Genomic DNA, 15,337 nt, shown 5'->3' on the forward strand with positions numbered 1-15,337 from the left:
AGTGTTGAGTGCTCGCCCTAATTCTGATTTTAAGCTATATGTAAAATGACACCCCAAAAAACATTCCCCAACTTCTCCCGAGTACGGCAATACCACATGTGTGACACTTTTTTGCAGCCTAGGTGGGCAAAGGGGCCCACATTCCAAAGAGCACCTTTCGGATTTTACCCGCCATTTTTTACAGATTTTGATTTCAAAATACTTTGCACGCATTTGGGCCCCTAAAATCCCAGGGCAGTATAACTACCCCACAAGTGACCCCATTTTGGAAAGAAGACACCCCAAGGTATTTCGTGATGGGCATAGTGAGTTCATGGAAGTTTTTATTTTTTGTCACAAGTTAGTGGAATATGAGACTTTGTAAGAAAAAAAAAAAAAAAAAAAAATCAATCATCATTTTCCGCTAACTTGTGACAAAAAAAATAAAAAATTCTAGGAACTCGCCATGCCCCTCACGGAATACCTTGGGGTGTCTTCTTTCCAAAATGGGGTCACTTGTGGGGTAGTTACACTGCCCTGGCATTTTAGGGGCCCTAATGCGCGAGAAGTAGTTTGAAATCAAAATGTGTAAAAAATGCCCTGTGAAATCCTAAAGGTGCTCTTTGGAATGTGGGCCCCTTTGCCCACCTAGGCTGCAAAAAAGTGTCACACATCTGGTATCGCCGTACTCAGGAGAAGTTGGGGAATGTGTTTTGGGGTGTCATTTTACATATACCCATGCTGGGTGAGAGAAATATCTCGGCAAAAGACAACTTTTCCCATTTTTTTTATACAAAGTTGGCATTTGACCAAGATATTTATCTCACCCAGCATGGGTATATGTAAAATGACACCCCAAAACACATTGCCCAACTTCTCCTGAGTAAGGCGATACCACATGTGTGACACTTTTTTGCAGCCTAGATGCACAAAGGGGCCCAAATTCCTTTTAGGAAGGGGGGGGGGGGGTAGTGTAGTGTGGTGCTTGGTGCTACTTATTACAGAGCTGCCTGGGTCCTCTGGTGGTCGATCCAAGCAAAAGGGACCACCAGAGGACCAGGTAGCAGGTATATTAGACGCTGTTATCAAAATAGCGTCTAATATACCTGTTAGGGGTTAAAAAAAATAAAAAAAAAATAAACGCATCTACAGCCTGCCAGCGAACGATCGCCGCTGGAAATCTCGCGTCTCGCGACATGACGCACGGATGCGTCCAGGAGGAATTAATCGACCGCCGCCAGGACGCATCCGTGTGTTAGGCGGTCTGGAAGCAGTTAAAGCATTTGTAGATCCTTGATCAGTCTATTGATTTCCAGCACTAGTACTACCGGTACTCACCTGCAGACAGATGGTCAGAAGTCTCTTGCTTTATATTCAGAGATCCTTCCTGTATTCTCTCATCACAATGTGGATCCAAATAATCATTTACGGATGAAGCAATAGGCAGTAGATATCCACTACCACAAGGCTGCTGGTCCTTTTGTTGTAAATCTGACTCTTCTGCCTTCATTAAAGGTACTGGCACACCACCTTTATGTGCATTCACAGACTGCTGCATGTTAGGAAGGCACTGCTCATCTCTTGCTTCTATCTCTGACAAAGCATTGCGAGTAAAATGCGATGGACCTAAGTGATATTAACAGCAAGTTAGCTTGTGGAGTAAGAAGACAAATACCTGTGATATATTTGGAAGGTGCTAAACGATGTATGTCTTAGGCTACTTTGTCACTAGCGTTTCTTGCGGATCCATCGTGGATCTGCAAAAACGCTTCCGTCACCATAATACAACCGCATGCATCCATCATGAACGGATCCGGTTGTATTAGGTCTTCTATAGCCATGACGGATCTGTCATGAACACCACTGAAAGTCAATGGGGGACTGAACAGTTTCCTATTGTGTCAGAGAGTTTGCCTCCGTTCAGTCGCCATTCCGCTCTGGAGGCGGACACCAATACGCTGTCTGCAGCCTTTTTACTGTCTGCGATGTGGTGCGGAGCCAAACGGATCCGTCCTGGCACACAATGTAAGTCAACGGGGACAGATCCGTTTGGCTCCGCACCACATCGCAGACAGTAAAAAGGCTGCAGACAGCGTATTGGTGTCCGCCTCCAGAGCGGAATGGCGACTGAACGGAGGCAAACTGATGCATTCTGAGCGGATCCTTTTCCATTCATAATGCATTAGGGCAAAACTGATCCATTTTGGACCACTTTTGAGAGCCCTGAACGGATCTCAGAAACGGAAAGCCAAAACGCCAGTGTGAAAATAGCCTTATACTATTATAGACATATAGACACCCTTCCATACTGTGAAGGTGTCCATACACATTATATGTAAGTCGGACGATTTTTCAGCTGGACCTTTTCTCTGGTTTATTACCTTTTCCCAAATAAAGAAGAGGTCCTGAGAGCACATTTTGCTCTAAGGTCTCTTTCACACGGGCGTCACGTGTGAGGGCCAGATAGGATGTGGGTGCGTCGTGGGAAAATGCACGATTCTTCCACGTGAGTGCAAAGCGTTTCAATGCGTTTTGCACGCGTGTGAGAAAAAGCAGCATGTTTGGTACCCGGACTTCTTCACGGAAGTTCGGTTTTGGGATCGGTGTTGTGCAAATTTTATTATTTTCCCTTATAACATGGTTATAAGGGAAAATAATAACATTCTTTATACAGAATACTAAGTAAATGGAAGGGTTAAAAAAATTAAAAAAATGTAACTCACTTCATCCACTTTTTCGCACAGCCTGGCTTGTCTTCTTTCAGGACCTGGGAGAAAAGGACCTTTGGTGACATCACTGCGCTCATCACATGGTCCATCACCATGGTGATGGACCATGTGATGAGCACAGTGACGTCATCAAAGGTCCTTTACCCAGGTCCTGAAGAAAGAAGATCCGCTACGCGACCAAGTGGATGGGGGGAGTAAAATTTGTTTATTATTTTTTTAACCCCTCCAGCCCTAATTTACTTAGCATAATGTATTAAGAATGCTATTATTTTCCCTTATAACCATGTCATAAGGGAAAATAATAAAGATTGGGTCCCCATCCCAATCATCACCTAGCAACCATGCGTGAAAATCGCACCTCATCTGCACTTGCTTGCGGATGCTTGTGATTTTCACGCAGCCCCATTCACTTCTATGGGGCCTGCATTGCGTGAAAAACGCACAATATAGAGCATGCTGTGATTTTCACGCAACTCACAAGTGATATGTGAAAATCACCGCTCATGTGCACAGCCCCATAGAAATGAATGGGCCCGGATTCAGTGCGGGTGCATGCGTTCACCTCACGCATTGCACCCGTGCGGAAAACTCGCCCGTGTGAAAGAGGCCTAAGTGTGTGATCCCATCTATCAAAAACATTTAGTAATGATACAATTGAAAATCCATATATTCAATCAATGTCTGCAGTGTTCTTTTGAATCTTGTGGTTGGATTTCTACACTCACCTAAAGAATTATTAGGAACACCATACTAATACGGTGTTGGGACCCCCTTTTGCCTTCAGAACTGCCTTAATTCTACGTGGCATTGATTCAACAAGGTGCTGATGGCATTCTTTAGAAATGTTGGCCCATATTGATAGGATAGCATCTTGCAGTTGGAGATTTGAGGGATGCACATCCAGGGCACGAAGTTCCCGTTCCACCACATCCCAAAGATGCTCTATTGGGTTGAGATCTGGTGACTGTGGGGGCCATTTTAGTACAGTGAACTCATTGTCATGTTCAAGAAACCAATTTGAAATGATTTGAGCTTTGTGACATGGTGCATTATGCTGCTGGAAGTAGCCATCAGAGGATGGGTACATGGTGGTCATGAAGCGATGGACATGGTCAGAAACAATGCTCAGGTAGCCCGTGGCATTTAAACTATGGCCTATTGGCACTAAGGGGCCTAAAGTGTGCCCAGAAAACATCCCCCACACCATTACACTACCACCACCACCAGCCTGCACAGTGGTAACAAGGTATGATGGATACATGTTCTCATTCTGTTTACGCCAAATTCGGACTCTACTATTTGAATGTCTCAACAGAAATCGAGACTCATCAGACCAGGCAACATTTTTCCAGTCTTCAAAAGTCCAATTTTGGTGAGCTCGTGCAAATTGTGGCCTCTTTTTCCTATTTGTAATGGAGATGAGTGGCACCCGGTGGGGTCTTCTGCTGTTGTAGCCCATCCGCCTCAAGGTTGTGCGTGTTGTGGCTTCACAAATGCTTTGCTGCATACCTCGATTGTAACGAGTGGTTATTTCAGTCAACGTTACTCTATCAGCTTGAATCAGTCGGCCCATTCTCCTCTGACCTCTAGCATCAACACGGCATTTTCGCCCACAGGACTGCCGCATACTGGATGTTTTTCCTTTTTTACACCATTCTTTGTAAACCCTAGAAATGGTTGTGCGTGAAAATCCCAGTAACTGAGCAGATTGTGAAATACTCAGACCGGCCCGTCGGGCACCAACAACCATGCCACGCTCAAAATTGCTTAAATCACCTTTCTTTCCCATTCTGACATTCAGTTTGGAGTTCAGGAGATTGTCTTGACCAGGACCACAACCCTACATGCATTGAAGCAACTGCCATGTGATTGGTTGACTAGATAATCGCATTAATGAGAAATAGAACAGGTGTTCCTAATAATTCTTTAGGCGAGTGTATAAATCAATCTAAAACTTGAACTTTCTGTCTGGGGTTCTGAATATCCCCATGGACATCCCCTTTGGACACCAGAGAATGTTGTCTACAACTCCATTATGAATAAGCAAAGCAGATCAGGAACACATTAGCTTTTTGAAACAAAAAAAAAAAAAAGCTTCATCATGTCTGAAAGGCTATAGCAAATAAAAAAGCGATATCCCTAATAAATGTGGACATAAAGCTGTACTCCCACATAAAACTATAGATTTCCACTGATTTTGTACAGCACAAAGCATTATACTAACCTGTATCCTGGCTGCTTTCTTCACCACCATACTGTAGCCAAGTCTTTAGGACATGCCTCTGGGTTCCCTCTCCTTTTTTTTTAAACTAGCCAACTGTAGAAACTAGAAGGATATGCAGCTTACCCCTTAACTGCCATCTACTCTATCAGGGCCTCTTACACTAATCCTCAAAAGTTCCTCAGCTCCATCTAGTTCACCCTTTCATCCCATGGTCTTGATCTAGATTAAGACAAAAAATAAAGGCAGTATCTAATTTTTTGTATACTAGGACAATACTAGGACCTCATGTTTCTTATAATCTCTGGAGCTTGGCCTGTGTGTCCATAACATCATGGGGACAGGGAACAAAATTCTCCCTTCATCTCTTATTGTTCTGGGTACTGGTTATTGCCTGATATTTCTAGTGATAATCCATCAATTGTTTTGATCCTGTGTACATCGGGTCATCTTTCTTAGCCAGGTCTTAGTTCACCTGTTCAGCAACCATGGCTGGAGTCTATGATCATGGACAGGTCTTAAATCTGCTGGTCTTATCTTGTATTTGTATTCCACTTGCATAGACCTGCTTCTGGCCAGTGACAGTTTTTTTTATATCCCGACAGAAATCACCAATAGGTGATTACTCCAAAGGTTGGGGATCTGACAGTCCCTCTGAATTAGGTTAATGGTAAAGATTACAAAGTCTCCAGTTCTTGCCTTAACAAAAGCTCTCTCATCTTTCCCACGAAGGAAGAAAAATAAATGCTTTGAGAAACCTAATTTTATCTCCAACCTACAACTCTATTAATCTCTCCCCATATCCATCCTTTAGAAATAATATAATGTTCCTCCATCATTCCCTGACATCAGAAAGGGTTGGGTAATGTTGCACACATCTGGAGGCCTTCTCAGAAAATTATCTGTTTCTGGGGGCAATAGACCGATTCCTTTATCTCTCCTTTCCATCCTCATTCATATTACCACCACTCAGATCCTCCAAGATAAAGGGACCACCTATTTTTATAAATGTATTTTTACCTTAGACGGTCACTTACCCATATGAGTCTCTAAGTGTAATAACAGATCACCGTACCGACTGAAATATATGTCACATTCTGAGCAAATATTAAGCATCTGCCCAGTGTGAATCCTCAGATGTCGGACCAGAGAGGACTTAAAACCAAATCTCTTCCCACACTCTGTGCACATAAAAAGTTTCTCTCCCGTATGTATTCTCTGATGGACAATAAGGGATGACTTGCGAGTAAAATTTTTCCCACACTGGAGACAGTGGTAGGCCCTTATGCTGCTGGACAATCTTGGCTTGCAAATGGAGCGGTCTATGAGACATTCACGCTTCACCACCTTCTCAGACTCTGTTGACACCGTATTACATACATCGTCTTGTGTCTTAAGTATTTTCAAGTTCATTTCAAGTTCGCAATTGCTTTCTGTTTCTAAATGTGGAACATTAGAATCTGCATCCGGCTTCAGATCCGTATGATACAAGAACTCGCTGTTATCTGAAAAGTACACAGAAAATTCCTAGCTAAATTTTTGGATGATTAAAAATACATTTGTAAGTACCATTTTCTAATCCTTCAGGTGAATGGCCAACCATGATGGTCAGTGAAAGTTTAGTCTTCAAAGAGGACTTATCGTTAGAATAATATTATCTGTTTTAATTGAAAGATCATTAGATATTTTATTTAATATTTAAAGGAAACTAATAGACAAAAAAAAAGAAGAAGTTTAACAATAAATAAATGGTTTGTCCGATCCGCATTTTAAGACAACTTCACTTCTATGGGTTCACCCCAAACAGAGAAAAAAAAAAAAAAAGATATTATTTGTGTGCTGTCTGCATCAGTGTATCCGTTCCACCTAAGTGTACATATCCTATTCTTGTCTATATTGTGGACAAGAATACTAAATTCTAGTGATGGAAGTGAGAAAAATGCGGATTGTACACAGAAGTCTGTATTTTGCGGATCTATGGTTTTCCGACTGCAATACGGACATGGCAATGTGCATGAGGCCTTACATCATATGGCGCTGGGAAAGCATGGGAGTTCCTTGTCAAGCGGTTCGGACACAACCCCTGTGGAGACTTGGGTAATTTACATAAAGTGTGTGCTTACTATACTTAGACAATTTAATATTTTTCTGGGGGAATAATGATTTTTTTATTAAAAGGTAATGCTACCCCCAGTGAAAGGTCTTCTAAGTCTACTGAAAGTTGTTTTCTGGGGATTTATTTTTAAAGCGAACAGAAAATTTTAGAAATAAAAACGAACAATAAAAAATAAATAAAAGAAGCAATACTCACCTCCACTGAGCCCCTGTCACTGCAGAGCAACAGGAAACGGAGCAGCGTTGGAACAGCACTCCCTGTACCAGTTCAACACGTCGGAAATATCTTAAATGGCCCTTTCAGCCAATTACTGGCTAAAGTGGATCAATGCTAAGGCCAGAAATCAGCCTTTTCTGGCATTTCTGGTTTGTTGAGCCAGGTCTGGCAGTGTAGAGTATCAGGGCAGCAGATTGGTGGAGGTGAATAGTGCTTTTTGTGGCCCAGAAACCCCCCTTGACTTCTTAATGGCCACCCACTGTCTTATGACGGCGGGTGGTGCAGGGCCTCCGTCTGCAACATCTTTTGTTGTTGTTGCTACAGTGGAGGATGGTTGCCAGCTCCAAAAACTCTCCTGAGCCAAGAACCAGTTGTTGCTAAAAGCTCTGGTTCTGAGTGCAGGCTGCTGCTTCACAGCCAAGCCCGGGTCAGAGGAAGGTACGATGCCAGCTGTTAACCCATAAAAATGGCATTGTCCATGACTGTGGCATGATCAAAGGGGGCTCCCCTTATTTGGCATAGACTTCACTTTCTGGCGCACGGCAAGGTAGAGATGCGCCTGATTTGTTAAGGAGTAGATAGATCCACCATTCTTGATATATCTCCCCCACTGAGTTTCCCAGTGACCCAATCAAAGACTGGGGAAGCCATCTTCAGTCAGGACAGAGGACCTACAAACGATCCCAGGGCTGTCTGTCCAGTTATCCTGATGTTACTGCGCACTAGTGTTGCCGTAACAGCAGGCTATATCAAAGAGAGACAGAGCATAATATATTACCATATAAGAGTATGCAAATATATTTTAAGTGAAAAATAAAGTTACAAAAAGAGTAATCTCAAAATGGGATTTAAAAGAAAAAAATTATATATACAGTACAGACCAAAAGTTTAGACACACCTTCTCATTCAAAGAGGTTTTTTTATTTTCATGACTATGAAAATTGTAGATTCACACTGAAGGCATCAAAACTATGAATTAACACATGTGGAATTATATACATAACAAAAAAGTGTGAAACAACTGAAAATATGTCATATTCTAGGTTCTTCAAAGTAGCCACCTTTTGCTTTGATTACTGTTTTGCACACTCTTGGCATTCTCTTGATGAGCTTCAAGAGGTAGTCACCTGAAATGGTCTTCCAACAGTCTTGAAGGAGTTCCCAGAGATGCTTAGCACTTGTTGGCCCTCTTGCCTTCACTCTGCGGTCCAGCTCACCCCAAACCATCTCGATTGGGTTTAGGTCCGGTGACTGTGGAGGCTAGGTCATTTGGCGCAGCACCCCATCACTCTCCTTCATGGTCAAATAGCCCTTACACAGCCTGGAGGTGTGTTTGGGGTCATTGTCCTGTTGAAAAATAAATGATGGTCCAACTAAACGCAAACCGGATGGAATAGCATGCAGCTGCAAGATGCTGTGGTATCAATGCTGGTTCAGTATGCCTTCAATTTTGAATAAATCCCCAACAGTGTCACCAGCAAAGCACCCCACACCATCACACCTCCTCCTCCATGCTTCACGGTGGAAACCAGGCATGTAGAGTCCACCCGTTCACCTTTTCTGCATCGTACAAAGACACGGTGGTTGGAACCAAAGATCTCAAATTTGGACTCATCAGACCGAAGCACAGATTTCCACTGGTCTAATGTCCATTCCTTGTGTTCTTTAGCCCAAACAAGTCTCTTCTGCTTGTTGCCTGTCCTTAGCAGTGGTTTCCTAGGAGATATTCTTCCATGAAGGCCCGATTCACAGTCTCCTCTTAACAGTTGTTCTAGAGATGTGTCTGCTGCTAGAACTCTGTGTGGCATTGACCTGGTCTCTGATCTGAGCTGCTGTTAACCTGCGATTTCTGAGGCTGGTGACTCGGATGAACTTATCCTCCGCAGCAGAGATGACTCTTGGTCTTTCTTTCTTGGGGCGGTCCGCATGTGAGCTAGTTTCTTTGTAGCGCTTTTGTGACTGCACTTGGGGACACTTTCAAAGTTTTCCCAATTTTTCAGACTGACTGACCTTCATTTCTTAAAGTAATGATGGCCACTCGTTTTTCTTTACTTATCTGCTTTTTTCTTGCCATAATACAAATTTTAACAGTCTACTCAGTAGGACTATCAGCTGTGTATCCACCTGACTTCTCCACAACGCAACTGCTGGTCCCAACCCCATTTATAAGGCAAGAAATCCCACTTATTAAACCTGACAGGGCACACCTGTGAAGTGAAAACCATTTCAGGTGACTACCTCTTGAAGCTCATCAAGAGAATGCCAAGAGTGTGCAAAGCAGTAATCAAAGCAAAAGGTGGCTACTTTGAAGAACCTAGAATATGACATTTTCAGCTGTTTCACACTTTTTTGTTATGTATATAATTCCACATGTGTTAATTCATAGTTTTGATGCCTTCAGTGTGAATCTACAATTTTCATAGTCATGAAAATAAAGAATGAGAAGGTGTGTCCAAACTTTTGGTCTGTACTGTGTATATATATTTTATAAATAACATAATAAAAAAACAAAACAAAAAACGCCATTACTTAGTATAAAATGCATTTTATTGTGCACACATTCCATAAAAATAAAAAAAAGACATATTTAGTATCCATATCACTATAATAACCTGAAGAATTCATTCATCAGGTTATATAGTACAAAATGTATTTTCTGTATTTCCATAGCAAAAATATATGGTCCGTATACGGAACGCAGAAAACGGGCCAAATACGGAACGCAAAATACGTTCATGTGAATGAGCCCTAACTCTTCATTTTAAACCTCTTTTCTTTTTATGCTACTTTCACATTAGCGTTTAAAGCTCTGCTCTTTTTCTGCTTAGGAGCCATTTGGACAGTCCTACTAAATTTTAACAAGTTTCCCTGTATGGTCATGTGGTTTAATCTGCACTAACGCTAGCCTATGTGTGCCGCCGGCAGTCTGCTCCGGCCGGAAATCCGGCCACAGCATGGCAAACATGCTGCAGTTTTTGTCACACATGGGCTAGCGTTAGTACGGATCCGGCAAGCTGTTCCCCTGCCGTAACACATCGACTTACTGGGTTTACACTAGGGGGAATCAGGAAGTTTTTAATTTTCTGTTACAGCGTTCATCGCATAGGAGTTTTTTTATATTTTAGTATTTTGGACTTTTCGGACATGGCGATATGTTTATTTATTTATTGTTTATATATTTTATATGTAAAATTGGGAAAAGGGGTGATTTATACTTAATTATTATTATTTTTTTACTTTTTATTTAATAACTATTAGCTATAATACAATAGGTGATCTCTCGATTGTGATTCAATATAAAGTGTATCTTCTATGGGGATCTCTTATCTGTATTCATGCTGGCCTCTATTTGGACTGTACAGTATGTTCATATTATTTTTATTATTCTTATAAAATTTAGTTTAAAAAATAAATAAAAATAATATACTCAGATCCTCCTGCTCTATAACATTCTGCCTGCATTGCACTGCATTTCGTAGTTACTGGTTCCCTTTAAAGGGAATCGGTCATCCCTATTTTGGACTATTCAGATGGTCATAGTGTTTTGTGGTCTGCAAATTGCGTATCAGTAAAACACGGATACGGTCCCGTGTGCGTTTCACATTATGCCGGCACTATGATAGAAAATGCCTATTCTTGTCCGTAATTGCGGACAAGAATAGGACATGTTCCATCTTTTTTGCGGGGCTGCGTAACGGAACTGCGGATAGCACACAGTGTGCTGTCCACATCTTTTGCGGCCCCATTGAAATGAATGGGTCGCACCCGTTCTTGTGGACTCATTCATACAGTTGTCTGAATGAGCCCTTGCGGTTGCATGGCACAGCAGTGCAGACTGTGTATTTCGGTGAAGCTTTGTGCACTGACAGTGAGGGAACGGCAGAAAGTAGGAAAATAAAAATGGCAATCTATAGTCCTTATCTCCAGGACTACTGTAAATAATAGTCCACAGTTGTGGTGACAGATTCCCATTAAGGTCTGTTAAGGCCCAGTCATTAAAGGGTTACAATTTCCCATGAAATAATGGCTAGTTTAGAGAACATGATATGTGAACACTCACCTATATGCACTTTCTGATGTCTGATCAGTAGATGTTGTTCGGTGAAGCATTTCCCACTTTTCTGAGCATGCGGCTCTTCTGCACAGCTGTTATAATGGTTCACTTGGTCTTGGCCAGATTCTGATCCGGGATAGGACTTCTCTGAGTTATGTGTTCTTTGATGAAACATAAGTTGTGAAGCTCGAGAGAAGCTCTTCTCACACTGAAGACATTTAAAGGGCTTCTCTTTCCGGTGGACTTTTTGGTGCTGGAAAAGGCTGGAGTAGCGACTAAAGCACTTGCCACAATCTGAACAGATATTGAGGACTTTTGGAGAATGGGTTCTCATGTGTCTGACCAAGGAAGACTTCAGGCTAAACCGCTTACCACAATCTGAGCACATGAAGAGCTTCTCCCCTGTATGTATTCTCTGGTGTACAATAAGAGATGACTTCCGCGTGAAGCATTTGCCACAGTCCAGGCACGAGATGCTTTTTGCCTCACTGCTGGGTTTCCAGTATGTATTATCTCCAAGTTTAATGACAATGTAATTATCTACGTCTGAATGGGATGTCTCTGGGACATCAGTCTGTTCCTCTTTATAAACTGGCTCAGAAGCAATACGCTGTGTTCCAGATTCACCATCTGAGCAAGAAATATCATTCTGGGTACTTAATAGATTACCTAATGATAAAAAATACACACATGACTTTCAGTAAAAGATGGCCAATGTATATATACACATATGCACATGGAACATGCCATGTATGTTAGCTGTCAGCTGACAAGCTCTTGCTCCCCCCCCCCCCCCACTTTGCAAGGTGTAAAGCTGGCCACACACACACACACACACATTAGTCTTTTGTTGGCGAGAACGGCGTAGGCTACTTTGTCACTAGCGTTTTTGCGGATCCGCCATGGATCTGCAAAAATGCTTCCGTCACCATAATACAACCGCATGCATCCGTCATGAACAGATCCGGTTGTATTAGGTCTTCTATAGCCATGACGGATCAGTCATGAACACCATTGAAAGTCAATGGGGGATGGATCCGTTTTCTATTGTGTCAGAGAAAACAGATCCGTCCCCATTGACTTACATTGTGTGCCAGGACGGATCCGTCTTGCTCCACACCACATTGCGGACAGAAAAACGCTGCAGGCAGCATTTTTCTGTCCGCAAAGGGGACGCAACAAAACGGAATGGAATGCATTTTGGCGCATTCCGTTTTGTCCCTATTGACAATGAATGGGGACAAAACTGAAGCGTTTTCTTCTGCTATTGAGATCCTATAACGATCTCAATAGCGGAATTGAAAACGCTAGTGTGAAAGTAGCCTAATGTGCATGGGAGTCTCTCGAATCTCCCCCAACAGATGATGTCGGGGGAGACAAGGATCGAGCGAAATTAACATTTTCACCCAATCCTTTTCTTCTCCCAGGAGAAGTGTCTGGCAGTGGCTCTCTCCTGACTCCCCATAGAATACACATACATGAATGATATTGAATGTGTATGGACACCATAAGTCCCTGCAAGAAACCTCTGACTGAAGCTTACCTCCCCGAGAACAGAAGGATCAAGCATGCTGAAATCTAACTGACCAAACCTCGTATCCCTAACATCCCCTGTCAGGGGCGAGACAGGTGGTCCTCTTACACACTGCGTGGCTGGCCGGACCGCTGCCTCTTTATAAATGTGTTGCATCTTCTGCTGTGTGTGTTCCAGAACTGAAATCTACTCCATTCAAGGTGTAGAAAGAGCTCAAAGATGATCAAGATAAAAGGGAGGCCCGCAGACCTAAATTTCACGTGTCATAGCAAAGGGCCTGAATACTTATGGCTATGTAAAATGTTAGTTTTTACTTTTTAATAAACTTGCAAAAAAATGATTCTATAATTGTGTTCTTACTTTCACATGACGGAGCACTGAATGCACAATGAGGAAAATCTTGATTTTTTTTTATTTAAAGGGAACCTGTCATCAACTTTGTGCTGCCCATACTAATGGCAGCATAAAGTAGAGGCAGGTGAGTTGATTTCAGAGGTCTGTCATTTATAAGTTAACAGTAAGTGGTTGCAGAGAACCAACATCACAATCATTGCAGACTGGGCCTGGCAAAGAGTCACGGCCACCTGAGAAGAGTCCTGGTTATCCATGAATTCCCGCTCTCCTGCCACCTGCTGATGACTGACAGTCTTCTACTTAGTTTTCTCCCTTTCTCTCTATGAGAGAACTGCCAACCATCAGCAGATGGGCGGGAGAGCAGGAGATTAGGAATAACCAGGACTCTTCTCAGGTAGATATGACTCTTTTCAAGGCCTGAGCTGCAATGATTATGATGCTGGTTCTCAGCAACCACTTACTTTTAGCTCATGAGTGACACACCGCTGACATCAGCATTTCTGTCACTATTTTATCCTGCCCTCAGTGAGATCAGCATACAGTTGATGACAGGTTCCCTTTAAGCACTAGACTGCCACCTAACAAAATGTGAAAAAATAGGTAGGGTCCAAAGACTTTCCAAACACACAGTACATAGTAAAATACTTAACCTTTGTGTGTCCTCTGGTGTCTTATAAATGCAGTTTGTCGTCTGAAGTGCTTTCCACATTCAAGACATACATGGGATTCTCCTGGACTTTTCATTTTGGCATGATCGTTCTCTTTGTTTAGAAAGTCAGAGTCTTCAGGTTCTGATTTTGGACAAACTATTTCTGCTCTGTGATTTCTCTCATGAGTTACCAGTTGTGAAGCTCGACAGAAGCTCTTCTCACACTGAGGACATTTATAGGGTTTTCTCCTCTTGCGGACCTTCTGCTGCTGGAAAAGTTTTTTTTTTGGAGCGTGAGTTCTCATGTGCCTGACCATAGAAGACTTCAGGCCAAACCTCTTGCCACATTCTGAGCACATGAAGAGCTTCTCTCCTGTGTGAATTCTCTGATGTACAATAAGGGACGATTTCCGTGTGAAGCTTTTCCCACAGTCCATACACTGGACACGTTTCCCAACTTTATGGGTTTTCCGAGCATAAAATGATCCATCTTTCATTTGGTCTAAACTGTTTACCATTTGCAGGGATGGTGGCACAGTACAATCTGCACTTCCATGAAAGGGGATGTCATGTGCCAGTCTATCAATTCTGTTTCTGGGGACAATAAGAGTAGATTCTAGTGCAAAAAAGATAAAATAAGTGAAAAAAAAAAACATCTATAAAAAGGCAAAAAGGAATCAGAAACTAAGTCTGTACAATTTAAGTGGCAGATTAGGAGAGTGTACAAACACAAAGGTCTAAACTTTAGCATCTATTGTACCCTTACTTGCCCCAGATACTAAACAATAAAACGTAATGTTTAATAATACTATTTGCACTGTAGTTATGTTCATTTATGAAGTAACTATTGAAAGTTAAGTTTTATTGTTTAGAATCTGGGGCAAGTAAGGGTACAGTAGATGCATATCCACAAATCTCATAGGTGTCGGGCCCACCTATAGGACTTGCACCTACTGTATCTCAAGAAAGGGCTAAGGTCCTGCAGCTACTGCAAATGAATGATGGAAATGGATATTCATAAATACTCTCCTCAAGAAAGAAAAAAAAAGTTACAATCCTAAAGTGCAAGCGCTGAATGTGCAAGAAGGAATGTCAGATATAACAATAAATATTGGCCAGCATTACCAGTATCAGTATACAATCGCACACCCATCATATTGAATGCAGCCAGGTCCCAACGCGCGTTTCAGCGTGCCCCTTAAGTCAGGTCGGGCGCCATGATTGGAATTGGAACTTTTTTCTTGAGGAGAGTATTAGTAACAGTTGTATACACTTTAGGGGTTTACTTAGCCAGAGTTACATTAATCATGATGACCAGTGATGTCGCTCCGTTTCTTCATTGTAATCATCATGGTTTTAATAGATTTTTAGATTATTGTGATTTATGGATTTTTCAATAAAGTTGATATTTGGTATATAAAAAGCTCGTGGTTTGTAGGCAAATATGTCATAAATATTCAGACGTGGGACCCTCACCCACTAAAG

The 15,337-nt window shown here is 42.1% G+C and overlaps 1 protein-coding gene across 3 annotated transcripts in view; it reads right to left on the reverse strand.

The window, feature by feature from the left end:
- Window positions 1-15,337, reverse strand: part of LOC122923586 (zinc finger protein 271-like) — a 36,156-nt gene that overhangs the window by 3,102 nt on the left and 17,717 nt on the right. For 2 of the 3 annotated variants that reach the window (XM_044274441.1, XM_044274442.1), the window contains 4 exons: window positions 13,854-14,468; window positions 11,322-11,984; window positions 5,967-6,434; window positions 1,318-1,605 (listed from right to left, as the gene is read on the reverse strand). In XM_044274441.1, coding sequence (XP_044130376.1) covers window positions 1,318-1,605; window positions 5,967-6,434; window positions 11,322-11,984; window positions 13,854-14,468 — 2,034 coding nt within the window. The remainder of the gene's footprint in view (window positions 1-1,317; window positions 1,606-5,966; window positions 6,435-11,321; window positions 11,985-13,853; window positions 14,469-15,337) is intronic. The other variant, XM_044274443.1, reaches the window with a different exon arrangement.

This window comes from Bufo gargarizans, unplaced genomic scaffold (assembly GCF_014858855.1).
Source record: "Bufo gargarizans isolate SCDJY-AF-19 unplaced genomic scaffold, ASM1485885v1 original_scaffold_1767_pilon, whole genome shotgun sequence".
Taxonomy (NCBI): Eukaryota; Metazoa; Chordata; class Amphibia; order Anura; family Bufonidae; genus Bufo; species Bufo gargarizans.